The sequence below is a fragment of the Cervus elaphus genome, chromosome 18 (genome assembly GCF_910594005.1).
Source record: "Cervus elaphus chromosome 18, mCerEla1.1, whole genome shotgun sequence".
NCBI classification, from domain to species: Eukaryota; Metazoa; Chordata; class Mammalia; order Artiodactyla; family Cervidae; genus Cervus; species Cervus elaphus.
Genome location: NC_057832.1, coordinates 38300958 through 38328259, shown reverse-complemented (window position 1 = coordinate 38328259; position 27302 = coordinate 38300958). Strand labels below are relative to the sequence as shown.

Sequence of the window (27302 nt, the reverse complement as noted above, 5' to 3'; positions counted from 1 at the left end):
CCATCCTGACTGACGTGTAATGGTACTTTATTGTGGTTTTGATTTGCATTTCTCTGATAATAAGGGTTTTAATTTAATTCTTCTCTCAATTGAGAACAACGGTTGGAAAACTAGAGACAGTGAGACAAACGCAACCATAGCTGGTTGATGTATGGCTTGAGTGTTAAAAAATACTTTTTACATTTTTAAAATTCTGTAAAACAATAAAAAAGAAGAAGGATGCACAACAGAGACAGTATGTGGCACAAAAATGTTTAGTATGTTACCTTTCACAGTCCTGATCCTGAATTAGAGTGTGTTGCACAGTTATAAATATAACTAAAAGACAAGAAAGAATATGTTCTTTTCAGTCAAGATCTCCAGGTGTCATTGGTGAATGACTTCAAGGGAATAAAAAAAATTGCCTTGCTAATGGCCACAAACCTAGATTTTAGCCTGGAATTTAAAATGTTTAAAGACTTATTTTCTCATTTCCAAATTTATCCTATCTGTTGATAAACCTTAGGGGTACAAAATGTAAGATTTAGTTCTTAAATAACTTGGAACTACTCAAAGAAAAGTGGCACATACTGCTAGATTTATGGGGCTAGATGAGGGGACCTCATCTGTCCTTAGAGCCTGGGGAATACTGAGGGCATATAGGGCTTGGTACATGTATGCTCATTCATGCCTCCCATGACAGGCCACAGACCAAAGGCCACATGTGTTTTACAAAAGTAAAAACTGCAGGACTTCAAATTAAGAAAGTAAATAAGGTACAAATAACTCATATTTTTCTTTTCGGCCAGAATTTTGTGATTTTTATATATAGAATGAAAAAGAAGCGAGTGTGGCTAATTCATTGCAACTATACATCAAGCTATATCATTTGACCTTTAAATGTCAAATCATTTTGCTGAAATAGGCAAAAAAGTCTCAATTGTTTTGCAGTGTCTGAATCAGCATGGCTGTTTTTACTTTACTATAAAAACTAAGTTAGAAGTACGTTGCCAATTTGACAGTTAGATTTGAAAAGGGAAGAAAAGATCGTGGCATCAAAACAAAGAATGGAATGTTGCCCCTACCCACTGTGGCCTACTTTCCACTTTGTATAAAAGAAAAGAATTTGAAACCACACCCTTTTAACTTTTGGTGTTTTGAGTCATTTTAATGTCTTCTAATTCTTATATTTTACTTTTTTTTACAAGAAATACTCAAGCAAAATCATCCTCCCAACTGTCTGTATCTAAAACCTACTGGAGGATGAAACACCCAGATTGAAGTTATTCCCCTAGTTGACTTTTCATCAGTTGTTACTTTCATCCCTTTAATGTAATAATCTGGAGATATAAATAGGAAAAGGTTTTTCTTGTACTCATTTCTGAGTCTTTTCTATGCTCCAAGCATGGCAATCTGAATAGAAATGAAAAGATTCTATCATTTTCCGTTTTAACAGTGAAAGCTTTTTGTATTGGGTTGGCCAGAAAGTTTGTTTGAGTTTGTCAGTAAGCTGACATGAAAAGCCCAAATGAACTTTTTGGCCAGCCCAATATTATATTTCAGTTTAATTATGTTCCAAGGGCTGATTTGAAAACTTCTGGCTATGCAATCACAACCTGTGTCTGACACTCAGGCAGAAGAGGAAGAGAAGCCTTTAAAACTTTCATATGTTTGTCTCTTTTTCCCCACATAGATATTTCAAGTTTTTCATATATGTTAAAAGGAATATGAAACATTGAACTAGATAATATTAATATACTCTTGTCTGTCCTAAGTTATTTCCCAGTTACTTTTATGTAACATGGAGAGAAAGAGAAGTCAAAATATATAAAATCACAGATTAACATGCTACACAAGAATGCAGACAAACTGATTATACTCTGTGTAAATTTTCTAGTGAACTTTTACTTTTGTCCAGCTTTGAGAATTATAAAAACCAGGCTTAAGTTATTTTTGCTTATCTTTTCTGTCATGAGCAGAGAAAAAAGTGAATCTTCCTTTCTTGTCTCTCTACCCTTGCTGGCTAAGAAATAAAATCATCAGTTGCATATGTGCCTAAATGGTGGGTGATCTTTCAAAAATAACCATAGCATTTTTCCTGTCAATGATATCAGGTCAGCATGTGGGGAGTGGATAGCTCCTTCTGTTAATGATATGGCCAGTGACTTTTTTTAAAATTAATTAATTTATTTATTGAAGGATAATTGCTTTACAGACTTCTGTTGTTTTCTGTCAAACCTCAACATGAATCAGCCATAGGCATACATACATCCCCTCCCTTTTGAACCTCCCTTCCAGCTCCCTCCCCATCCCACCTCTCTAGGTTAATACAGAGTCCCTGTTTGAGTTTCCCAAGCCACACAGCAAATTCCTGTTGGCTATCTATTTTACATATGGTGATGTAAGTTTCCATGTTACTCTTTCCTTACACACCTCTCCCCCTCTCCTCCCCTCTCCCCATGTCCAAAAGTCTATTCTCTATGTCTGTTTCTCCATCGCTGCCCTGTAAATAAATTCTTCAGTACCATTTTTCTAGATTCCATATATATCCTTTATAATACAAAATTTACCTTTCTCTTTCTGACTTACTTCACTCTGCATAATAGGTTCTAGGTTCATCCACCTCATCAGAACTGACTCAAATGCATTCTTTTTATGGCCGAGTAATATTCCATTGTGTATGTGTACCACAACTTCTTTATCCATTCATCTAGGTTGCTTCTATGTTCTAGTTATTGTAAGTAGTGCTGCAGTGAACAATGGGATACATGTGTCTTTCACAATTTTGGTTTCCTCAGGGTATATGCCTAGGAATGGGATTGCTGGGTCATATGGTGGCTTATTCCTAGTTTTTTAAGGAATCTCCATACCGTCTTCCATACTGGCTGTACCAGTTTACATTCCCACCAACAGTGCAAGAGGGTTCCCTTTTCTCGACACCCTCTCCAGCATTTATTGTTTGTAGACTTTTTTATGATGGCTATTCTGACTGGTGTGAGGTGATGTCTCATTGTGGTTTTGATTTGCATTTCTAATAATGAGCAGTGTTGAACATCTTTTCATGTGTTTGTTAGACATCTGTATGTCTTCTTTGGAGAAATGTCTTTTTGGGTCTTTTTCCCACTTTTTGATTGGGTTGTTTGTTTTTCTGGTATTGAGTTCTATAAGCTGCTTGTATATTTTGGAAATTAATCCTTTGTCAGTTGTTTCATTGCTGTTATTTTCTCCCATTCTGAGGGTTGTCTTTTTACCTTGCTTATAGTTTCCTTTGCTGTGTAAAAGGTTTTACGTTTAATCAGGTCCCACTTGTTTACTTTGGTTTTTATTTCTGTTATTCTAGGAGGTGGGTCATAGAGGATCTTGCTTTGATTTATGTCATCGCGTGTTCTGCCTATTTTTCCTCTAAGAGTTTTATAGTTTCTCATCTTATGTTTAGTTCTTTAATCCATTTTATCTTTGTGTATGGTGTTAGGAAGTGTTCTAATTTCATTCTTTTACATGTAGCTGTCCAGTTTTCCCAGCACCACTTATGGAAGAGGCTGTCTTTGCCCCATTGTATATTCTTGCCTCCTTTGTCAAAAATAAGGTATCCATAAGTGCATGGATTTATTTCTTGGGCATTCTATCTTGTTCCATTGGTCTATATTTCTGTTTTTGTGCCAGCACCATACTGTCTTGATGACTGTAGCTGTGTAGTATAATCTGAAGTCGGGAAGGTTGAAGTCAGCTCCATTCTTCTTTCTCAAGACTGCTTTGGCTATCTGGGGTCTTTTGTGTTTCCATCTGAATTGTGAAATTTTTTGTTCTAGTTCTGTGAAAAGTGCCATTGGTAATTTGATAGGAATTGCACTGAATCTGTAGACTGCATTTGGCAATATAGTCATTTTTACAAAATTGATTCTTCCTAGCCAGGAACATGGAATATCTCTTCATGTGTTTATGTCATCTTTGATTTCTTTCATTAGTGTCTAATAATTTTCTGTGTACAGTTCTCTTGTCTTCTTAGGTAGGTTTTTTTCCTAGATATATAATTCTTTTTGTTGCAATGGTAAAAGGGATTGATTCCCTAATTGCTATTTCTGATTTTACATTGCTAGTATATAGAAATGCAAGTGATTTCTGTGTATTGATTTTGTATTCTGCAGCTTTGCTAAATTCACTGATTAGCTCTAGTAATTTTCTGATACTATCTTTAGAGTTTTCTATGTAAGGTATCATGTCATCTGCAAACAGTGAGAGCTTTACTTCTTCTTTTCTGATCTGGATTCCTTTTATTTATTTTTCTTCTCTGATTGCTGAAGCTCGACTTCCAGAGCAGTGTTGAGTAAAAGTGGACACTCTTGTCTTGTTCCTGATCTTAGGGGGAATGCCTTCAGTTTTCCACCATTGAGAATAATGTTTGCTGTAGGCTTATCATATATGGCCTTTACTATGTCAAGGTATGTTCCTTCTATGCCCGTTTTTTAAAGAGTTTTAATGATAAATAAGTGCTGAATTTTGTCAAAGGCTTTTTCTGCATCTATTGAGATCATCATATGGTTTTTATCTTTCAATTTGTTAATATGGTGTATCACATTGATTGATTTTAATATATTGAAGAATCCTTGCATTCCTGGAATAAACCCAAATTGATCACGGTGTATGAGCTTTTTGATGAAGCTGAATTCTGCTTGCTAAGATTTTGTTGAGGATTTTTGAATCTATGTTCATCAGTGATATTGACCTGTAGTTTTCTTTTTTTGTGTTGTCTTTGTCTGGTTTTAGGATCAGGGTGATGGTGGCCTCATAGAATGAGTTTGGAAGTATTCCTTCCTCTGCAGTTTTTTGAAAGAGTTTTAGAAGGATAGGCATTAGCACTCTCTAATTGTTTGATAGCATTCTCCTGTAAAGCCATCTGGTCCTGGGCTTTTGTTTTTTGGGAGATTTTTGATCACAGCTTCAATTTCAGTGCTTGTAATTGGTTTGTTCATAATTTCTCTTTCCTCCTGGTTTAGTCTTGGAAGATTGAACTTTTCTAAGTATCTGTCCATTTCTTCCAGGTTATCCATTTTATTGCCATATAGTTGTTCATAATAGTCTCTTATATTCCTTTGTATATCTGCATTGTCTGTTGTAACCTCTCCTTTTTCATTTCTAACTTTGTTGATTTGATTCCTCTCTCTTTTTATCTTGATGAGTCTGGCTCAAGGTTTGTCAATTTTGTTTATCTTCTCAAAGAACCCGCTTTTAGTTTTATTAATCTTTACCATTGTTTCTTTCATTTTGTTTTCATTTATTTCTGCTCGGATTTTATGATTTCTTTCCTTCTACTAATTTTGCAGGGTTTTTGTTCTTCTTTTTTCAATTGTTTTAGGTGTAAAGTTAGGTTGTCTATTCCATGTTTTTCTTGTTTCTTGAAGTAGGATTGTATTGCTATAAACTTCCCTTTTAGAACTGCTTTTGCTGCATCCCATAGGTTTTGAGTTGTGTTTTCATTGTCATTTGTTTCTAGAAATTTTTTTTATTTCCCTTTTGCTTTCTTCAGTAACCTATTGGTTATTTAGAAATGTGTTGTTTAATCACCATGTGTTTGTGTTTCTTACAGACTTATCTTATAACTGATATCTAGTCTCACAGTGTTGTGGTCAGAGAAGTTGCTTGATATGATTTCAGTTTTCTTAAATTTACTGAGGTTTGATTTCTGACCCAAGATGTGGCCTATCCTGGAGAATGTTCCATGTGTACTTGAGAAGAAGTGTATTCTTTTGCATTTGGATGGAATGTCCTGAAGATGTCAGTAAGAGCCATCTCATCTAATGTATCATTTAAGACTTGGGTTCCTTTATTAGTTTTCTGTTTTGATGATATGTCCACTGGTGTGAGTGAGGTGTTAAAGTCTACCTTTATTATGTTACTGTCATTTTCTTCTTTTATGTCTGTTAGTGTTTGTCTTATGTATTGAGGTGCTTCTATTTTTGGTGCATAGGTATTTACAATTGTTATGTCTTCCTCTTGGATTGATCCGTTGATCATTATGTGGTGTCTTTCCTTATCTCTTGTAATCTTCTTTATTTTAAGGTGTATTTTGTCTGATAGGATTGCTACCCCAGCTTTCTTTTGCTTCCCATTTGCATGGAATATATTTTTCCATCCTCTCACTTTCAGTCTATATGTGTCTTGAGGTCTGAAGTGGGTTTCCTGTAGATGGCATATATATAGGTCTCATTTTTATAACCATACAGTCGTCTGTGTATTTTGGTTGGAGCATTTAATCCATTTACATTTAAGGTAATTATATATATATATATATTCCTATTGCCATTTTCTTAATTGTTTGGGATTGGTTTTGTGGATCTTTTCTCTTCTGTTGTATTTCTTGACTGTATAAGTCCCTTTAACATTTGTTGTAAAGCTAGTTTGGTGGTACTGAATTCTCTTAACTTTTGTTTGTCTGAAAAGCTTTTTATTTCCCCATCAATTTTGAATGAGATCCTTGCCAGGTACAGTAATCTTGGTTGTAGATTTTTCCCTTTCAGTACTTTAAATATATCCTGTTGTTCCCTTCTGGCCTGCAGAGTTTCTGCTGAAAGATCAGCTGTTAAGCATATAATGTTTCCTTTGTATGTTACTTGTTGCTGTTCCCCTTGCTGCTTTTAATATTCTTTCTTTGTGTTTAGTCTTTGTTAGTTTGATTAATATGTGTCTTGGCATGTTTCTCCTTGGGTTTATCCTGTATGGGACTCTTTGTGCCTCTTGGATTTGATTGACTATTTCCTTCTCCATGTTGGGGAAATTTTTAACTATAATCTCTTCAAAAATTTTCTCATTCTCTTTCTTTTTCTCCTCTTCTTCTGGACCCCTATAATTCAAATGTTGGTGCGTTTGATATTGTCCCAGAGGTCTCTGAACCTGTCCTTAGTTCTTTTCATTCTTTTTACTTTATTATGCTCTTCAGAAGTTATTTCCACCATTTTATCTTCCAGCTCACTAATTCGTTCTTCTGCTTCAGACAGTCTGCTATTGATTCCTCCTAGAGTATCTTTAATTTCAGTAATTGTGTTGTTTGTCTCTATGTGTTTATTCTTTAATTCTTCTAGGTCTTTGTTAATTGAGTCTTGCATTTTCTCCATTTTGTTTTCAAGGTTTTGACCACCTTTACTCTCACTATTCTGAGTTCCTTTTCAGGCGGTTTGCCTGTTCCTCTTCATTTATTTGGACCTCTCTGTTTCTAGTTTGTTCCTTCAATTGTGTAGTATTTCTCTCCCTTTTCATTTTTTTTTTTAACTAATTGTGTTTGAGGTCTCTTTTTTCCCAGGCTTCAAGGTTGAATTCTTTCTGCCTTTTGGTTTCTGTCCTCTTAAGGTTGGTCCAGTGGTTTGTGTGAGCTTCACACAGGGTGAGATTTGTGCTGAGTTTTGTTTGTTTTTCCTCTGATGGGCAAGGCTGAGTGAGGTGGTTCTCCTGTCTGCTGATGATTGGGTTTGTATTTTTGTTTTGTTTGTTGTTCAGATGAGGCATCCTGCACAGGCTGCTACTGGTGGTTGGGTGACACCCAGTCTTATATTTAAGTGGTTTCCTCTGTGTGAGTTCTCACTATTTCATACTCCCTAGAGTTAGTTCTCTGGTAGTCTAGGGTCTTGGAGTCAGTGCTCCCACTTCAAAGGCTCAGGGCTTGATTTCTGGTCAGGAACTAAGATTCCACAAGTGGTTCGTTATGGCATTAAGTGAGATTAAAACAAATACCCAAAACTGAAAAACCAAAGTTGAACCCCAGATAAATTGCAGTTACAAAATCAGGCAAATAAAAATTAAAATAATGGAATATACACACATATATATACACCCATAAGCAAAGTAAAAACCGTTCAACAAAATAAAGTACAGTAGATTGATTCAGTAAACATAGGAAATAAAAAATTATATTTTCCAGTTAAGAACAAAACTAAAGCACAAACTGGAAAATAAAACTAAAGCAAGGTGCCAAGTGGGAAATAAAGCAATGAAAACAAAACTAACAAATAAGTTGAGAGGAAGGAAAGAAAGAAAAGAAAGAATAGATATGCAAAGTTAAATAGAGGTGGATGAAGATTTATATATATCAAAGGTTAACGGCAAGGGGAAAAGTACAGTAGGAAAGGCAAATAAAGGAATAAGTATAGAAAAAATATAATAGGTTTAAAGAAATTAAAATTATAAAAAGGAGAAAAGGAAAAAAAAGGAAGAAGAAAGAAAAAAAAAAAAGGAAAACTGCATAGAACTGCAAAAGCCCAGTGTAGAGGCTGAGATTTATGACAACAATAAAAAGTGTGACTGAATATACACATGTGACTGAATATACACACATAAGCAAAATCAAAACAGTCCAACAAAAATAAAGTACAATAGACTGACCCAGCAAACAAAGGAAACCAAATATTTTATCTTCCAGTGTGACTGAGTCTTAACACAGGTTGCTTCCTCTAACATGTTCTTAATTCAGGCAATTTTCTTAAGTCTGAATGAATTGCTTGAGTCTCACTGTAGCTCTTATAGTAACTTAAGCAATGCCTGTGTGCCAAATGCTTCCCACATACAGTTTCATTTAAACTCCATCACTTGTTATAGTTTCAATTATTATTTCCATTTTAGAATTAGGGAAAACTGAGGTTCACAGTGGGTAGGTTAACATGGCCAAGTATACATAGTTGGAAACTGATGGAACTGGGATTTGAATCCCAGTTGATCTCGTTTCAGAGCCTGGTTTTTCAACACAAATATTAGGCTACCTTGTACCACATAGAAGAATATTTTGGGACATGAACAGCCAAGTCATTTGTGGGTGTTTTCTGAGATCCCCTTCTGAAGATTGGACCAACAGCAAACACCTCTGGAAGCCACCCTACCTTTCCTTCTTGGCTTACCTCCTTCCAGTTGACCACCTATTCCTCCTCTGAATATACAAAATCCCTCCTCTGTGCCAGGACTAACATTGCTGCTCCCATAATTGTGACTCTTCCAATTTTTCGTGCCAGTAGAGGCGTGAAATGGAGAAGGGTGCTCTCTGGAAGCTGACTGATTCTGTATGGCTGGCATGTTGCACTTAGCTGACAACTGGGTTTCTGAGCCATGTTTTGAAAATTCTTCTAAACTATAAGCGCTAAAGTTCTAAGGAACTGAAGTTAAGTTGGCACAGTCTTCACAACTGCAATAATCTTTCTTTGTGTATACTCAGCATGTGCCTTGTACTCAGTCGTGTCAGATTCTTTGCGACCCCATCGACTGGAACCTGCCAAGCTTCTCTGTCCATGGAATTCTCCAGGCACAGATACTGGAGTGGGTTGCCATTTCCTTCTCCAGGGCAATGATCTTCCTTAGTGCTGCAGTGAAAATCTAAAATGGAATGTTGGGTGAGGGTCAGGAAATATCAACATATCAATGAATATCAAGCATACCTGACAAGGAAAACCTACAAGTAAACTCCAAACTCTAGGCTGTAGAGATGAGGAAAGGGAGGCTCAGAGAAAAGAGTGAATTCTGTCTGGTCATTTGGATCATAGGAGGAATGAAATTGATCCTGGAAACTCTGGAATTGTCCTATTATATTGCTTGGCTCCATGAGTTCTGGCAAAGCAGTGCCTAGTTTTGAGTTGCATCTGTTTTTCTGACTGATAAAGCCCATGGTACATCCAGGAAGCTTTCAGGCTGTCAGCAGGGGGACTGCTTACTTATAGACATGGTGCCTGTTCATGAGCCCTTCCCCTGCCTTTTTCCTGACTTGCTGCATAGAAGAAAGTATTGACCATCATCCTTTGCTACTTTTCATTTTTCTGTTTCCTCCTGGGGGATGCATAAGGGCAAGCAGTAACAGGAGAGATTGTAAAGATAGTGATAGGTACAGTTTTTTCAACTAAATCAAGAGGTTGCAAAAGCTAAAGATTTCTCTTCACGCCAAGCAAAAGGCCATTAAAAGTCTATTAGTTTCAATTTCCAGGAACTACATAAATAATTGTAAGCTACCTAGGAAATCTCATTAAAAACCCCAAATTAGCAGATGGCTTCCTCATTGAAACTTAATATATAAGGTAGTTTTGATTGAAAATTACCAACAAAAGAAATAACTGAAAACAACTTTAGAGCCCAACAAGGAAGGAAAACACTGTAATTGTTTTCCTAAAAAGTTTGCTATTGGGATATGTTTCTCTTTATTTGACTACAAAAATACTAATTCTGAAGAATAAACATTTTCTGATTATTCTGTATGTCACAGAATTTAAATGTACACAATATTGCATGAATAGGGTCACATGTCAAAGAAAAGCATCAAATTTTCCATAAGTAGTCAATGAATTGATGTTCAGTGTTATGAAAGGGAGCAAATCATTTATCTCCAAGTATTTCAAATAAAAACAAATGAGATGGAATAATAAATTAGCTTGCTTTTCTTTAATAAGCAAGCACAAAACAACGATCCAACTTGGATATATAACCTAATGCCCCAAGCTGCAGTAAGAATTTCACACAAAGCCTATTACCCATCAAAAGTTACTATCTGTGTTTGCCAATTCTCTCTATAGAACAGATGGAAAACATAAAATGGTTTGCACTTCATTTTAAAATTACCATAATTTTCCTAATAAAAAGGTTATACTTATAGTCAGCCAAACATGCTGTTTCCAAGCATAAAACCAAAGAACATTTTCCTGATGTTCAACAATATCTTTCTTTTTTCCTGATGCATCTTCAAGGCACAGAATATTAGGTCAATGAAATCATGCTAGCAAGGTCACTTTCAGGAAAAGACAAAGGATCCAAAAGGGAAAGAAAGGAAAAAGGCACACCTCTTGAGCACACCATCCACATTCCGGACCCAGCGCAAGGCACTTGGTGCAGGACACTGCATTCGAAGATGCACATCTATTGTCTTCTGTAATGGAGGATAAAATGAGGCATTATGGTTTACTCGCACGTTGGGAAGTATGTGCAATTCTAGACCAAAGTGTATTTTGAAAACTGAAATAAGCTTACCCATAGTTATAAATATGTGACAACAAAAATATATAAGTTCTTTGAGAAGAGTTAACCTGATCACTGCAATTAATATGTGCCATATTTTCTAGGTAGTTAATTATCTAGATTTATAAGATTAGGGAGAAGGAGGTGATAAAAATATGACTTTAATCAGTCTTGGGGGTTTGGTCTGAAATTCTGTTGCAATGGTAGAGGATCCTCCAGATTTTTTAGTGTGCTAAAGTTTCACCATAGTTCATATTATCTGAACCAATGAGGTGGTTTTGGATTTAGAATTCTTCCTATAAACATAATCATGTACAGACCTCGATCTCAACATGTAAATATGTGTTGAGTCATAGTGAATGAAGTTTCTGTGAAACAATCCTAATGGACATACAGAGTAGTTCACTTGGTAATCCTGATTGCATTAATATTGATTGTTTTGACTTGAAGGATATCAGAATCAGATAAAATGGCATGATTCATCATTTTAGAGGTAAAATGGCTAAAATGAATGAGTTGTTTTAGATAACCTAATTTAATTTCTGTGACTGAACCACTTTAATATCATGACCAATTCACTTTTGCATAGATACCCACACTTTTCTATTATGTGTTAATAACATAGTTGTACTGGGATACTGTTTACCTTTATCCTTCTAGCCACTAACTACTCAGATCACTAAAAAGAGGCTCATCACTATAAACTTAAATACCTAAAATATAATAAAGAGTGAGTCATAAATTATTTTATCATAAGGTTTTATTGGAACAGTTACATGCTTCCTATATTTCATCCTTTACTATGAAATGTGGGAAATCACAGTATTCTACCCATTACTTCAGACACACAGTACATATCATAGATATCTTGGTTCTAAGTAATTTGCAATCCAGGTGGGGCTAAAACCATATAAGCAAACAATAAAATACAGAGTGATAGGCATAACAAAATATCACCAATGCACTATGGGAATATAGTGAGCAACATCTCACTCTGCTTAGAGGGTAGGGCAGGGGTCAGAGAAGAGGGAAAGTTTAAAGATGGCTCCCCAGAGGCAGTGATAGATAGCATGTCTCTTCGCCATCTCATTTTGTTTCTTCTCATTTGTGTTTATCTCTGTTTTAAACATGTAATAGGCATGAAAAAAGACTGTGTGTGCCCAGTCACACATGGAAGTGGACAGAACCTACAAAATCTCTAGCTGTTCCCATCTAATTGATTTCTTCTTTTATTCTCTCTCAGTTTGCTCCAACATTCTGGAATCCTCTGACTTGGAGGTGGCATGGGATGGGCACTGGCAGTGGAGAGAGAGGAGCACAGGAGGGTAAACACAGCAGAGAGGTGCTAACCTGAGGGGGTAGTGCGCATTCTTTGCCAAATTTTCCCAGACATCCATGAGGTAAGCTAAAAACATTTTCCCCTAGCATCTCATTGTTCTATTATCCCTCTCTATGTCCCCTTCATCCTTTCTCCTTGACTTTACATCAGCTTTTAAAATACACTATCCAAAAGATCTTCCCTGATTTAGATGCACTGGCCTAGAATTTTCTTTACTAATCTAGAATTCCAGGGACTAAAAAAATGACTAATATTTGGACTCTCTTTACTATGAGTGTGGTTTCCAACTATGAAGACTCCATAACCTAAAAACTTTCCATTTGGCTTATCCTCCAAAACTGTGAAGCCTGCTTATTTCCAAAGTATTTAGGAAAGGAGTGACCTTTTTAGTTTTGTCCCCAGAATGGAAGTCAGTTTAGGTTTATAAATCAAGCACATTTGCAGACCTAACTTGACCTTTACCAACTCTTAAGCTTGACCCTTAGAAGAAAAGCTTGATCCTTGGAAGAAAAGCTATGACCAACCTAAACAGCATATTAAAAAGCAGAGACATTCCTTTACCAACAAAGGTCTGTGTAGTCAAAGCTATGGTTTTTCCAGTAGTCATGTATGGATGAGAGAGTTGGACTATAAAGAAAGCTGAGCACTGAAAAACTGATGCTTTTGAACTGTGGTGTTGGAGAAGACTCTTGAGAGTCCCTTGGACTGCAAGGAGATCCAACCAGTCCATCCTAAAGGAAATCAGTCCTGAATATTCACTGGAAGGACTGATGTTGAAGCTGAAGCTCCAATACTTTGGCCACCTGATGTGAAGAACTGATTCATTGGAAAAGACCCTGATGGTGGAAAAGATTGAATGCAGGAGGAGAAGGGGATGACAGAGGATGAGATGGTTGGATGGCATCACTGACATGATGGACATGAGTTTGAGTAAGACTTGGGTGTTGGTGATGGACAGGGAAGCCTGGCGTGCTGCAGTCCATGGGGTCACAAAGAGTAGGACACGACTGAGCAACTGAACTGAAATGAAGCTTGACCCAACTGGAAGATGGAATTAAGCCTATTTCAGATCAGATTTGACCATGCCTTTCATTGAATAGGTGAGACTTTTGCTCTGGCAGTGAAGACCGCAGTCTCCTGGAAGGGGAACTGCAGATTCTTTGACTCTGGTCTTTGTTTCTAATAGTTGTCTGACTCTGTCTTAAGTTAACCCAGTTCAAGTTCAAGTCAGGCTCCTACTTCTATAGCACATGTAGTAAACAATGAATTTATAAGCAAACATCTGTTGTCTCTGAATTTTGCTTTCTGACTGTTTTGTTGCAAAAGTTCTAATCCCAACTTCTGTTTTCAAACTTCGTCACCTAAGGATAATGACCAAGAGAGATAGAGACTTTGGTTCTTTTAATATTTCCTAGGTTCCAAGGCTAACATTTCTCAGAGTCTACTTAACTACAAGAAAAATGTTCCCATATATGGATATAAAGGAGGCGGGCCTTCTGGTTCTGCAGAATTGGAGTAAGGCCATAAATTGAACTCCACGGGGATAGTGTCAAATACTACTGCTAGAGAGTGTCATGGTTAGACTTTAGAGAAGATGAGTCAGATACACTTTGGTAAGCATATTTTAAGGATTTCCTTTTCAATTTTAAAGTATGCAAGTAAGTTAATACCTACCATAAAAATATCACACTGGTCAGCAGTTGTTTATACTGAATGGTCATGCTACTATGTGGGCTATTAGACACCAAGTGTTGGGAGTGTGTGTGTGTGTGTGTGTGTGTGTGTGTGTGTGGTCAGTCTCCAGATCTTCTCAGTTTATTCCCATCCCTGATTCAGCATCACAGGAAGGCTGCTTTCCAGCAAAAGTCTCCTAGCAGCCTTCAGCGCTGACACCTCATTAGAGGATGTGCTTGAGCGGTTCTTGTCCCTTCTCTATGGCAGTGGTGGCTACTTATCCAGGTATTTGTCCAGTTATATGGCTTTAATCACTTTGTTCTTTATGTTCCAACACTGTGTTTCAATTAAGGATTTTTAATGGATTCTAATCAAATTCTTAAGCCAGTGGAAACAGAATAATAATATTATAAACCACATATCCTCAGAACTCTTTTTTGTGTCCATTTGTTTTTGGCCTAAGTGCCTCACAAACCCTATTTTATTAGAAAGTGTGCTGCCATGACAGAAATCAGTAAAGGATTTAACATCATACTGTCAGTAACTGCATACATTCTGAATAAGTCAAATTCCTTGATCTATGACCATGAGTGTAAAGTCTTACTTTTTCTCATCATGTTACACCTAGGGGTAACAGATGTGATGAGGTAGCATTGCTAATTGGTTATTGCGAACAAAGTACCAATTTTCCATAGCACTGCCATTTAGCAGCTATGTGCCCTCAAGCTAGTTACCTAAATTCTCTGAGGCTCCATTTCATACACTGTAACATGGGGCTAACTTTACCTGTATCAAAATACTTATATGAGATGCATCACAAGTAAAAGCATGCCAGGAATAGTGCTTGTGGTATATTAGGCACTCAATAAAGGGATTATTGTAATGTTATTATAAGAAGTTATATGTGTGTGTGTGTGTATATATATATATATATGCAGATGTATATATTTATACATATATATTTATATGTGTGCATACACACATCTGTGTAGGGTTTCCCTGATAGCTTAGGCGGTAAAGAATCTGCCTGCAACGCAGGAGAGCCAGGTTCAATCTCTGGGTCAGGAAGATCCCCAGAGAAGGAAACAGCAATCCACTCCAGTATTCTTGCCTGGAAAATTCCATGGACAGAGGAGCCTGGTGGGCTATAACACATGGGGTCACAAAGAGTCAGACACAACTAAGTGACTAATGGATACACATACATCTGTGTATATATGTTTAGTTCTACTTTTAAAAAATAAAAAATGAAGGCATTGTGTGTCTTTAAGTTTGTTTAAAATGTAACTGGTTTTCTTTAAAATGAAAGTCCTGGACTTCCCTGGTGGTCCAGTGGTTAAGAATCCACTTGCCAGTGCAGAGGACATGGGTTCAATCCCTGGCCCAGGAAGATTCCACATGCCTCAGGACAACTAAAACCATGTGCCTCAACTACTGGAGCCCATGCCCTCTGGAGCCCATGCTCCCCAGTAAGCCACCTCGGTGAGAAGCCCATGCACTGCAACTAGAGAGTAACCCCTGCTTGCCACAACTAAAGAAAAACCGAACAATTTAGTCAAATATACACACATCAGTCCAATCTATTACAATACAATTTGGCATGACTCTAATTGGATTTCTGAAAATCTCGTAGAACACCTTCATTTTGTTCAAATTTTACAAAGTGAACATTGACTTAATCTGAATACTTTTTGAATTATTTCCCAGAATTAAGTGTTTATGATATATGTGAAGAAAACCTCCATAACTGTCTGTCATGAAGTGTAATAAATAGTAATTATCAATAGGATAGAGTACACAAAAATCAAGAAATTACATGCTCATGAGACTTATGTATTTTGTTTTAAATGATATGTTTATTAATATTATTTTGAGAATGTTTAATTTATAGAAGTAAAAAAGAGGAAGAAATTGGACCAGGAAAAAATAACCTAAAGACAGTAGAAATTTCAGTGTTTAACTTGGGATCTTTCCACAAATCAAATGATCAGATTAAGTGGAAGTTTAGAAAACATTTTTGTGCTCTAAAGTCTAGACCACAGAATTTCAACAAAATTCGAAGGATGTCCATAGTTATCTGGAATAATTAACAATGAAAACTAATAAAGATTATTGTACTTGTTATTTAGAATTAATCATTTTAGATTCTCCTGTTACTTCTAGACAGAATAATTTGTGAAAAATGCAGAAATGCATTTTTTTCCAGATGGTATCCTCTTCTTGATTGCGTTTACAGTACAAATTAAATTAAACTTGGGTAATTATATAAAACTGCCTCCTTTATAAAAAACAAATCATATTATAATGGATATGTATTCTATTTTGATAACAATCAAAACCAGGCAAACTGAGCACACACAGAATAAAGTTTGGAATATAACTTCAGAGTTTCTTTGTTCTAGATGTATATCATAGTCATGTAAATGTTAGATATTTTTGAAATATATTACCTGATTACTGAAAGCTCTCATGTACATGAAATTTAATGTACTATCATTTGATATAAAAATGAAAACAAAGAAATAGATTTGTGCTCTAATCACTTGCAATTATCTGGTTATTCCAAGTTTTGATTGAGAACTGTTTACTAAAGGCCCCTCAAAAAATATAGAGAGGGAGGAGGTGATTTATGGTTCTTCCTTAGAAAATCAGGCAGAGGAAACAAAACCACCAAAGTCATGGTTATTTTTTTTTTTCACTGTTAAATTTTAATAAGGATTAAGTAAAGAGGCAACAGAGAAAAGATGGAAATGTGGGAAGCTCTTTGGAAAAGATGGATCTGGGTAGGGAAGCTGGGTAAAGCTTAGAAATATATTACAAGGAAGTTAGTGCCTGAAGCAGTATCTCAAAAGAGGGAGAGCAAGGAATATAGCCTTTGGTATTTATCTTTTTCTTCATTTGTTCCTTGGGAGTTCACATATATAATATAAAATTGAATTGCTCACTTGCTTAGCAAATATGTTGGTGCAAAGTCTGATCTCAGCCTAATCCCACCTAGAAGTCATAGCAAATTGATACCAAAAGTGTTTTTCCACCTTGAGGCAAAGGTGGTCTGACTTTTATACCCTCATACCAGTCATTGGTTGCAGGCAGCCTGGAGGGCATAGGAAGGGAACAGGGTGGATTAAAGTCCCATTTATCTTTGAGACATGTGGGTCACTTCAGTGGAAGCCAATTCTGAGAAGGTGGCATTTGAAGGCATTAACAGTCAAGATTAAGAGTAGCTGGGGATGGTGTGCTAGCCTATAAAAGGACCCTGGATGGGGTGCCATCAGTATCTCCTATAATGATGTACCCTAAATAGCAATAAATAATTAGAGTAGCAGGCAAAGGACAGCTATTTGCCTGCCTGATTCTTTACTAACAGTATCCTAGTTTTGCTGAATATGGCATTGAGAAGATCTGGATCACCACCTTTGCCAGCCTCTCTTATGTGGTCATATGATTAGTTCTGATGACTAGGATGAGGAGGCAGAAGTTGCTGAATGGGGCTTCTGTCAGAGTTCCTCAAAAAAGAGGGCTGATTCAGCTGGAAGGCCCCTTTTGCGTTATGCCTGTCTTCCTTCTTCCTGCCTAGAACATGGATGTGATGTCCCGAGCAGCAGCAGCAATCTTCAGATTTGAGGTAAACTTTCTCATGACAGCCACAGTCTGTCTGTCTCATGACAGACAGACAGATAGTAAAGATTGCAAAAGTAAAGGAGCCCAAGCTGCTCATCTCTGTGGAGTCATCCCCTCCTTCTGGGTTGTCTCTCAGAACTGTTTCTGACATTAAGAGGAAAATTCACACCAATCTTACTTAAGTCACTGTTTTTAAAGGCCCTTTTACTAGTAGATGAACACAATGCCTAAGATAATTTTTCATCTGTTTCAAAGGATAAATTAATAGGCTATTCATAGCAGCATCATTTACAGTTGCCTAGATATGGAAGCAATTAAGTGTCCATCAATGGATGAATGGATGTAGAAAATGTGGGATATATATGTGTATATATGGTGGCTTAGTTGCTAAGTCGTGTCCAACTTTTGCAGCCCATGGACTGTATAGCCCGCCAGGCTCTTCTGTCCATGAGATCTTCCAGACAATAATACTGGAGTGGTTGTCATTTCCTTCTCTAGGGGATTTTTCTGACCCCAGGATTGAACCTGAGTATCCTGCACTGCAGGCAGATTCTTTACCAACTGAGCTACCAGGGAAGCCTATATATATGTATAAATATTCCATTTATATATTTATGTATATTTTTAATATATGTTATATACATATATGTTTATATGTAACACATCTTCTATATCTTTTATTATTCTGAGTAATGGAATATTACTCAACCATAAAGAAGAGTAAAATTTTGCTATTTGCAACAACATGAATGAATTGAAAGTATTATGCTAAGTGAAATAAGTCAGAGAAACATAAATACTGTATGATATAATTTATATGTGGAATATATAAAATAAACTAGTGAATATAACAAAAGGAAACAGACTCATAGATATAGAGAAAAAAAACTAGTAGTTACCAGTGGGGAGAAAGAAGGGGGGAAGGAGCAAGATATAGTTAGGGGATTAAGAAGTACAAATTATTATGTTTTAAACAAAAAGTACAAGGATATATTGTATCACATAGAGAATATAGCCAATATTTTACAGTACCTATAAATGGAATATAACATTTAAAAATTGTAAAACACTATGTTGTATATCAGTAAATGACAATATTATACGTCAGCTATATATCAATGAAAAAAATAAGAGAAAAATGAGTAGAATTAATGTAAATACTTTTTTAGAAATGTTAAGCATAGCATTAAAAAAACAGATCATCTATCATAAAGAGACTGATTTTTCATGTTTTGCTTTACCTTGGAAAAGTAAACCTACTAGACTGTCAGTTCCTAGAAAACAGATGATTATATCTGTTTTCTTTCTTTCCTCATTGTGTAAGCCTAGCACCCGGTACACACTCAATAAATGTGTGATGAGGCATTGCAGGCAGATTGTTTACCAGCTGAGCTATCAGGGAAGCCCGAAAAATTGATATTCTAAATTGAGTTTATCTATTTAATTTCTGATGTCTTTCTAGATCTGATTATTTGCATTTTTAAATAATCTTTCTTTCTCAAACATATTTTTGCAAAAGGCAATATAACTATGTTTACTTAATATTTCACATCTGGATGAATTTATGTTGATGTTTCCAAATGTGAAAAAAAACACAAATATACCTATAGTGACAAATTTCTTTTCCTTACATTAGTCTTCTGATAATAATTCTGCTGGTTTTTTAAAAAGCAAGGTTAGGAAAAAAAAAAAAAAAGGGCAAGGTTAGTTTCTTTCTAAAGAACTCTGAAAATGTGATGGAATGATTTTTGTTGTTGTTATTATTTAGTCACTAAGTCCTGTTTGACTCTTTGCGACCCCATGGACTACATACAGCCCACCAGGCTTTTCAGTCCATGATTTCCCAGGCTAGAATGGGATTGCCATTTCCTCCTCAGGGGATCTTTCAGTGGAATGATACTGAATTGTAATAGCACTTTTGAATGCTACCATTATCAGATGCAAACCTACCAAATTCACTAGCCTTCTTTCTCTTTTTAAAAAAATTATTTATTTATTTTTGGCTGTGCTGGTTCTTCATTTCTGTCTGCGTTTTCTCTAGTTGCAGAGAGCAGGGGCTGCTCTCTAGGTGCCATGAGCAGGCTTCTCATTGTGGCAGCTTCTCTTATTGCAGAGAAGCTCTAGGGCACATAAGCTTCAGTTTGCAGCACATGGGCTCAGTAGTTGGGGCTCCTGGTCTCGTGAAAGTGAAAGTGAAAGCAAAAACCACTCCGAGTGCCGCTTTGAGATCCCATGAACTATACAGTCCATGGCATTCTCTAGGCCAGAATACTGGAGTGGGTAGCCTTTCCCTTCTCTGGGGATCTTCCCAACCCAGGGATTGAACCCAGGTCTCCTGCATCGCAGGTGGATTCTTTACCTGCTGAGCCGCATGGGAAGCCCAAGAATACTGGATTTGGGTAGCCTATCTTTTCTCCAGCAGATCTTCCGGACCCAGGAATCAAACCGGGATCTCCTGCACTGCAGGTGGATTCTTTACCAACTGAGCTATCAGGGTCTCTAGAGCGCAGGCCAAGTAGTTGTTCCAAGGCATGTGGGATCTTCCTGGATCAGGGATCGAACCCATGTGCCCTGCACTGGCAGGTGGATTTTGTTTTTACCACTGAACACCAGGGAAGCCCTTATTTTATTTTTCTTATTGTTCAGATATAAATCAAATTCCATTTCAGCAAATGTTCTTTGCCCCTGTGAGATTGAGTAACTTCTTACTGAGCAGAACTTCCTTATAATGCAAATGTTAGGAAATAGCACTAGTATGTTTTCTCCTCATTAACTAGGTTTATTAGACTTTTATTATATGTGGCTTTTTTATTATATGTAATCCTTGTTTCAGGGACAAATTTAAACCCTCCTTAGTACACAGCAAAAAATATCATGTGAATACAATACAGTTTTTATGCTAGCACAAAAATTTTTGGAGCATAAATGGAGAAAATAAAGCCACTTTAAACACTGGGCAGGTTAAGAAATGTTAGGGCAATGCTTCACATTCCATTAGTCTGCCCTGCCCTGTTTGGGGCAATCCCAACATGAGTCAGTATTTAAAGTGTGCTGGGATGACAGAAATCAAAACTCTTAATTCATGATGGAATTTACAAGAACCATTATGAAGCCATTGATGGCACTCATTTGTGTTGAAATGGACACAGCAAGAAGGCTAATCTGGAGGGGTCATATTAAAACTTTTATTGTGGCTCATTTATATACATTTTAACCACCTTTGCTTTGAAAAAGTTCTGACTGCAGACCACCTTGGGTGACTGTATAATTTATGCTCTACACCAGAGCACCTTTTAACTTGAAAGGGGGAACTATTAGTTACACTGGTGAAACAGGTGTAAACTGAAACTCCTTAGGCAAGCTGAGGCCTCAGGGCATCCTAAATGCACAGTTATTTCGTGCATAGAACAAGAAATAATAACAAAACACAAGGCAATTCATGCTCAGGTGACGGAAAATGTAGAAGGAGAAATAAAACACCATGAATTATTATTGAAGGAATCTCTTCACATTGAGGAAGATCCATCAGGTTTGAAGGATAGCTAAAATACAGAAATCTGGCTGAAAATTTGTTTGATTTTTTTTTAGATATCTTCTTTGAAATGGCAAGAAGATGAAAGGCTATAAAAAATATTTGTCATTTGCATTTGAAAATGACTTTGCAGTTCATATTATTTCCTAAACAGTGAATATTCTATTCTTTTGGTGGGCTACGCAGGTATCCAACATAAAACAAGATAGTTCCTGAAGAGGCTCAAATCCAGTTTTGCATTTGTTTCTTTGCCGGTGTATATCAGTTTGTCTTCTGACATTCACTCACCTGGTGAGAATTTGTGACAAAGTGAGGGAAATTCAGAAAGAAAGGTGAGGGACAAAAACACAGCATATCTCAGTATGGCTTTCCTATTTCAGACCTGGAATTTGAAAAAAGATGAAAATCTCAAGATTCAAGGAGGGCTCCAGAGGCCCCTCTGAAACAAATTCTGGTTAAAGCTGCATTTGTCTGACTTGGAAAAGCAATATTAGTCATGTGCTCTGTGTCTTGTTTTAACTGGAACTTTTCCATACATTCCAACTGTCCTATTTATGAGGCACACTCCCTTTTTATAAAAGCCAAAATATTCACCGGTTTCCCACTCTGTTCCTCTAAATAATGTTTTTTAATCTAGCACACTAGAGTTCTAGGGATTTTTCCTCTCCAACTCTTGGCATGTATGAATTTCCTTTCTCCTACCGCCCCCCCCCCAAAAAAAATCAATTACTATTGATTTCTCAGTTAAGGAGGTAAAGAAAAATGTCCAAGGATAGTAGGAATACATTTTTTTCATTATATCTTTTAATCCTGAAGTCGTGTTGTAGGTATGCATTTGATTAGAGCAGCAGAGAAACACCTTGTATTGTAAAGAATTTTGTTCTAAATAAAAAAGTAAATTAAAACTCAAAGAGTGAGCTTTAGCTCATTCAGCATTTGGTTTTCCTGTAATCACATTTTGGAGACCAAAAAGGTATCTATAGTTGACTCTGCCACTTGAAAATCCACTCTATATATACAATAAGATAAAATAAGGGGGGAAACTCCAAATATTTATTAAGTGATTATTCTCTCCTGGGCCCTGTATCAAGCACTTCATATGTATTATCTCACTAAAAATTTATAAAAGTCTTATGGAGAAAGCACTGTTATACCCATTTTAAAGAAGAGTAACTAAGGTAAAGTCTCATTTCAAAGTCACATAAATAGAAAGCTCAGAGAACAAGTGTGAATCTAATGCTGAATACACAATCTTTTCTCTTAAACACTGTCCTATATAGAATAGAAGAAAACATAAAGACAGTTATACCAAAGTATGATTTTAAAACCCTTGTTAATTAGTACTATTATTAATTCTTAAGTGATGACTCAATAATAATTCCCATGTTGCTGAAGACAGTTCTTTCATATTAGTAGCATGTCATTACTTTTCCTATCATCAGTCCAACTCTGGAGATGAGGATGTTAGATTCTCCCCAGTAGAATTATTTTCTGTCCTCAGTGCCAGAGACTTCCCTGAGTACTTTGGTGCCCTTTTCAAAATTCATTTTATTTCTATGCACAAGGAAACTTTGAGTTTTAACACCAAAGCCTCAGCTTGAATGTCTTACCATGTGCCTGAGTCAGATTGGTTGGCCCTTTTTCAGCAAGGGGGAGAGCTTCTCCTTTTACAACTGTGTTTCCCCAATCTCTTGCCAGGGGACAGTTCTGGGCTGCATGCTAATTAGGCAGAAGCACTTGAAATGGTGTTTGCAGTTGCAGTTTCCATTTGTGAATTTCCATTTCTGCCCTGGAAGCCAAAAGGAACAGGGAAGCAGGCAACTTGTTCTTGCCCTAATTGCCTATTCTCAGACCTTAGCTTCATAATTTAACTTTGCTGAGGTTTTGCTTCCTTGCTGATGAAGTAGGGAAAGTGCTCCTCCTCTTAAATGCTGTATTCATCCACTATATTGTGAAAACACTTTAAAAAGTGGAGTATGAGTTTAAATGATGTGATTAGCGGAAAACTCACTTTAGAGCATGTACATTCCTGTTAGTTTGTGGGGACATTTTAAGATCAATTTATAATATGAAAGGTGTATTTTTAAAGGTCATCCAAAACTCTATATGTTAGATACATTAGTTACTTATCAGTTGGCTGTAACACAGAATCACTCATTGTTTTATATTTTAACTTTGTCAGCAAAGAAGCACAAACAAATTTTTGCTGGGATGAAACTGTTCTGTATGTTGTTTCTAGTGTTAGTTTGGCAGGTCTATACATAACTCAAAAACTGTTCAGTTGGCACATTAAATGATATAAATTTTATCAGTAAGGTTGACTTATTGATGTAAATTTTGTCAATAAATTTAATATTGATATTGTAAATTAAATTTGATGGAGTATTATTTGTTAGATAAAGGACAATCATAGCACAATGGGGAAATAGATTCCTTTCTTGAGAATACATATAAAAATATTAAATTACTTTATGTGATTTTTTAAAAGTATGCCAGTGGCACATTATATAAATCTTTTGACTTACAGATCAATTTAATCAATCAATTAACTAAAGTCATTTATCCCCATACTATATTTACCTGGCTTATATAACTTCTGTTCAGATCAAGGGGTGAATTATTGTAACACTCCTTCAAATGGATTGAGCCCAGCTGTGAGATGATAAAATAGTTTTCAAATTCAAAAATTAATTTTTATATTTTAATTAGAATTTCTTGCAAGCCTTCAGCAGCATGAAAAACTGAAAGGAGTGGTTACTAACACCAAGTGTAAGATTAAGTATCTTAGTAATTAGTACTAATATTATTGCTTAGTATTAGTAATTAGTATTAGTTTCTACTATAGTTTGAAGTACACATTAATAATATGTTTATATTCCATTCTCTACAGTAAAATCTCTTTTATGTTTTAGCTAAAGGTTATTCTAAATACTTCAGTGTCTCTTATAATATTCATTTTACTTTTCGACTGAAGCAAAGAAAATTCTGAGTTATGATTTAAAATTTTCACCTAGCTCTATCTTGTAGGAATGAAATTTAATATTTTATAGTATTTAAATTACTGAAACCATTTCAGTTAATTGCCCAATTTACTTCCATGGGCTGGACTTTGACTAGGTACTTCTTTATACATGTATATCAATGATCAGTGCTTCACGTCATAATCTTCAAGGTGTACTTTCCAAGGACAAGGATATTTTCTTACAAAACCACCAACAGTTGGGGAATTCAGGACATTTTATATTGATAGTCTAACATGAACTGTAGTATGTATTGTGCTTTGAAATTCTTACTCCATAGTCTCCATATTTCCCCAAATGGTCCAGCTATTGCTTCTGCTTTGTCAATACTCAGCTTTATTAGAATTTATCATTCTTCGGGGGGCTTTCCTGGTAGCTCAGAAGATAAAGAATATGCCTGCAAAGCAGGAGACCCAGGTTTGAGTCAGAAAGGTCCCCTGGAGAAGGAAATGGCAATTCACTCCAGTATTCTTGCCTGGAGAATTACATAATTCTTGGGGTAAATCTTCAACCAACACCTTAATCTTGCTCTTACTGTTTGTAGGGTTCTCCCCCCGATTCCTCACCTCCCTGCCTCCGAAGATGTATCAACTTTTATTCTTTCCAAGCTCACAGCTCTTATTTAATATGCCCCTCCCAATCTTTGTTATCATCACCAGGCACTTTTCTAAAGTTTACAATGTGTTCATTATCTTGCTCATGATTTTCAGCTTACCCAAATCCATAAAATCACCCATATCACTCTCACTACCTCCACCTTAGACAAAATTGTTGGGAATCCCTAAGGTCCAGGACTGCAGCAGGGAATTCTCATGAGCTATTGGGGCCAATGGATCATGAAACCATGAATGAGTTATTAGGCCCAAAGACCAAAAGAAGTAAGATAAAGGACAAATTCAGGAGGAGTCAGAGGATGAGACAGAAAGCAGGCTCCTGAACCAAGAATCCTAAACATAAAGTTGAAAATACACAGAAGTAGTGTTTATGCATCCCCTAAGCAACAGCTTATATCAGCATCTGAAGCTGTTTTTGTGGGGCACTGTTCCTTCCAAATTTCTTTCTCACCTACCTAACCCCTAGGCCTTGCTGATTCATATCTTGTTGACTTTCCATCATAGTTTCTCACATTCATTATTCTAATTCTTTCTCTTCAAATCCACAAATGCTTCTACCAAGTCCTCATACTTAAGATATGATCCAACCTTACCTTTATATTACCTAGAATACCTAAATTACTTTAACTCAAATTTTTCTTTGTTCTGTTAAACAAAGACTGGCTTACAGTCTTAGACAGAGACTGAAATACACACTGACTTAACAATTTCTATTAATAACTAAAGACAGTGCAAGTAAATCACATATACCTTTAGGGTAAGGGATACATAGCCTTAATTTGCTTTATGTTGATGTACTTTATGATGGTTTCTAGGAATACATTGTGCCTGAAAAGGTGAACCATATGTATAGTAAAACTTAAGTAGTTGAAACCTTCAGTTAATGAAGGCTCTCCATTTTAATTCTCTGCTGAAGCACAGGAAATTTTAAAATTAAGTATTAATATTTAGAAGGGACTTCAAGGTTCTCTCTTGCCATCAGGACACACTTAACCTATATCCTGTCTAATTCAGGAGAAGTCAAAAGCCCTGCAACACTAATGACCCTAGATCACCCACATCAGCCCCACATCACTATTTTGTGTTATGTACTCACACAATTTCTAAGCTCAGCTAAACCACCTGCATGGTATCTTACTTCTCCTTGTAAAGTTTATAGAGTAATGGCAAAAACTAACATATCACACAAGTATGCTATGAAAAGAAGAGGCTGGATGCAATGGTGGCAAATGACAGGAGGATGTCACCTAAAAGGAAGATCAGTAAAAACTTCCTTGAGGAGTTTGCTAGATCCTTTTATTACATGATTACATCTCTATTCTGTCTGGCTCCCAAATATGTGTTATCTGTTAGAGATCACACAGTATTGTTAAGTTGCTACAGAAAGTCAGTCCATCCAGCTGGATCAATTAATGATGGCAAAACAGCAGCATTCCATTCAGAAAAATTAAATCATCCTGCAGCACCCCAGGTCTAATCTCTGAACCCATCTGTTTTTCACTCAGTTTCCCCATGGACCTCATGTCTCACCCCTTTCACATTCAACATTTGTGCTTCTGCTAAAGATTCCCAAGCTGCCTTTTTAAATATATGTGCTTGTACTTAGTCACTCAGTCATTTGTCCGACTCTTTCTGACCCCATGGACTGTAGCCGGCCAGGCTTCTGTCTGAAGTGGGTTGCCATGCCCTCCGCCAGGGAATCTTCCCAACCCAGGGATCGAACCCAGGTCTCCCACATTGCAAGTGTATTCTTTACTATCTGAGCCACCTTTTAAATATATAATCAAGTACGATTATTTTTGAATGGTAAATAGGAGCTGCTTCTTTAGCATGTCCCAGGCTCTTGAGTGCCTCCCCACCCTGTCAGATCCATTTTTCAGATCCACTGAGTATGCAGAGATAGGTCAGTTTATCTACCCCTTCTTCCCTGGGAGGTTCTGCTCTGTTCCCAAACAAACAACAACCCAAGTCCAAACTCTGTTCCTAGGTTTCCTTTTCACATGCAGGTGTACCTGTGGCCATTGTTTCCTTGCCTCCTAAACAACCTTGAAACACCCGATTTTATATCATACTTCACCTTTGCACACCAACAGTTAAAAAGGGAGATGAATGAAAGGCCTTTTTACCAAATATGCCATTTTTAATATATAAATTAAGTTATATAAGCTGTTGATAATGCCCTCTCAGATTCTAGAATTCCTTGCTAGTCTCCCAGTGTTCATATAGCATCTCCTGTATCTTTTAGATAGAGGGGGTCACTATATATCTCGGCAACATCCAATAGCTTTCTTTGTATGACCAGCTAATTTAGACTGTTTTCAGGCCACTTATTGTACAGCATCCCCCAAACCTTAGAAAGGTGAATTTATTCTATTAAGTGTAAACTTTTTGGGGACCCAAATTCCCTGTAGGTAAGTCATATATAGGAGGGCTGCTATGCTGGAGAGATAATACCAAAGTTTAGGTAATCCCATATTTCTTGGGATTTTTCTGGGTGTTCTGTGTTGTCAGTAAGGGCCTCTACATGGGGTCACAAAGAGTCAGACACGACT

The 27302-nt window shown here is 36.5% G+C and overlaps 1 protein-coding gene across 1 annotated transcript in view; it reads right to left on the bottom strand.

Annotated features, from left to right (window-relative positions):
- ITGB8 (integrin subunit beta 8) overlaps positions 1 to 27302 on the bottom strand; it is a 94239-nt gene that overhangs the window by 50775 nt on the left and 16162 nt on the right. The window contains exon 2 of the mRNA XM_043872645.1: positions 10776 to 10861. Coding sequence (XP_043728580.1) covers positions 10776 to 10861 — 86 coding nt within the window. The remainder of the gene's footprint in view (positions 1 to 10775; positions 10862 to 27302) is intronic.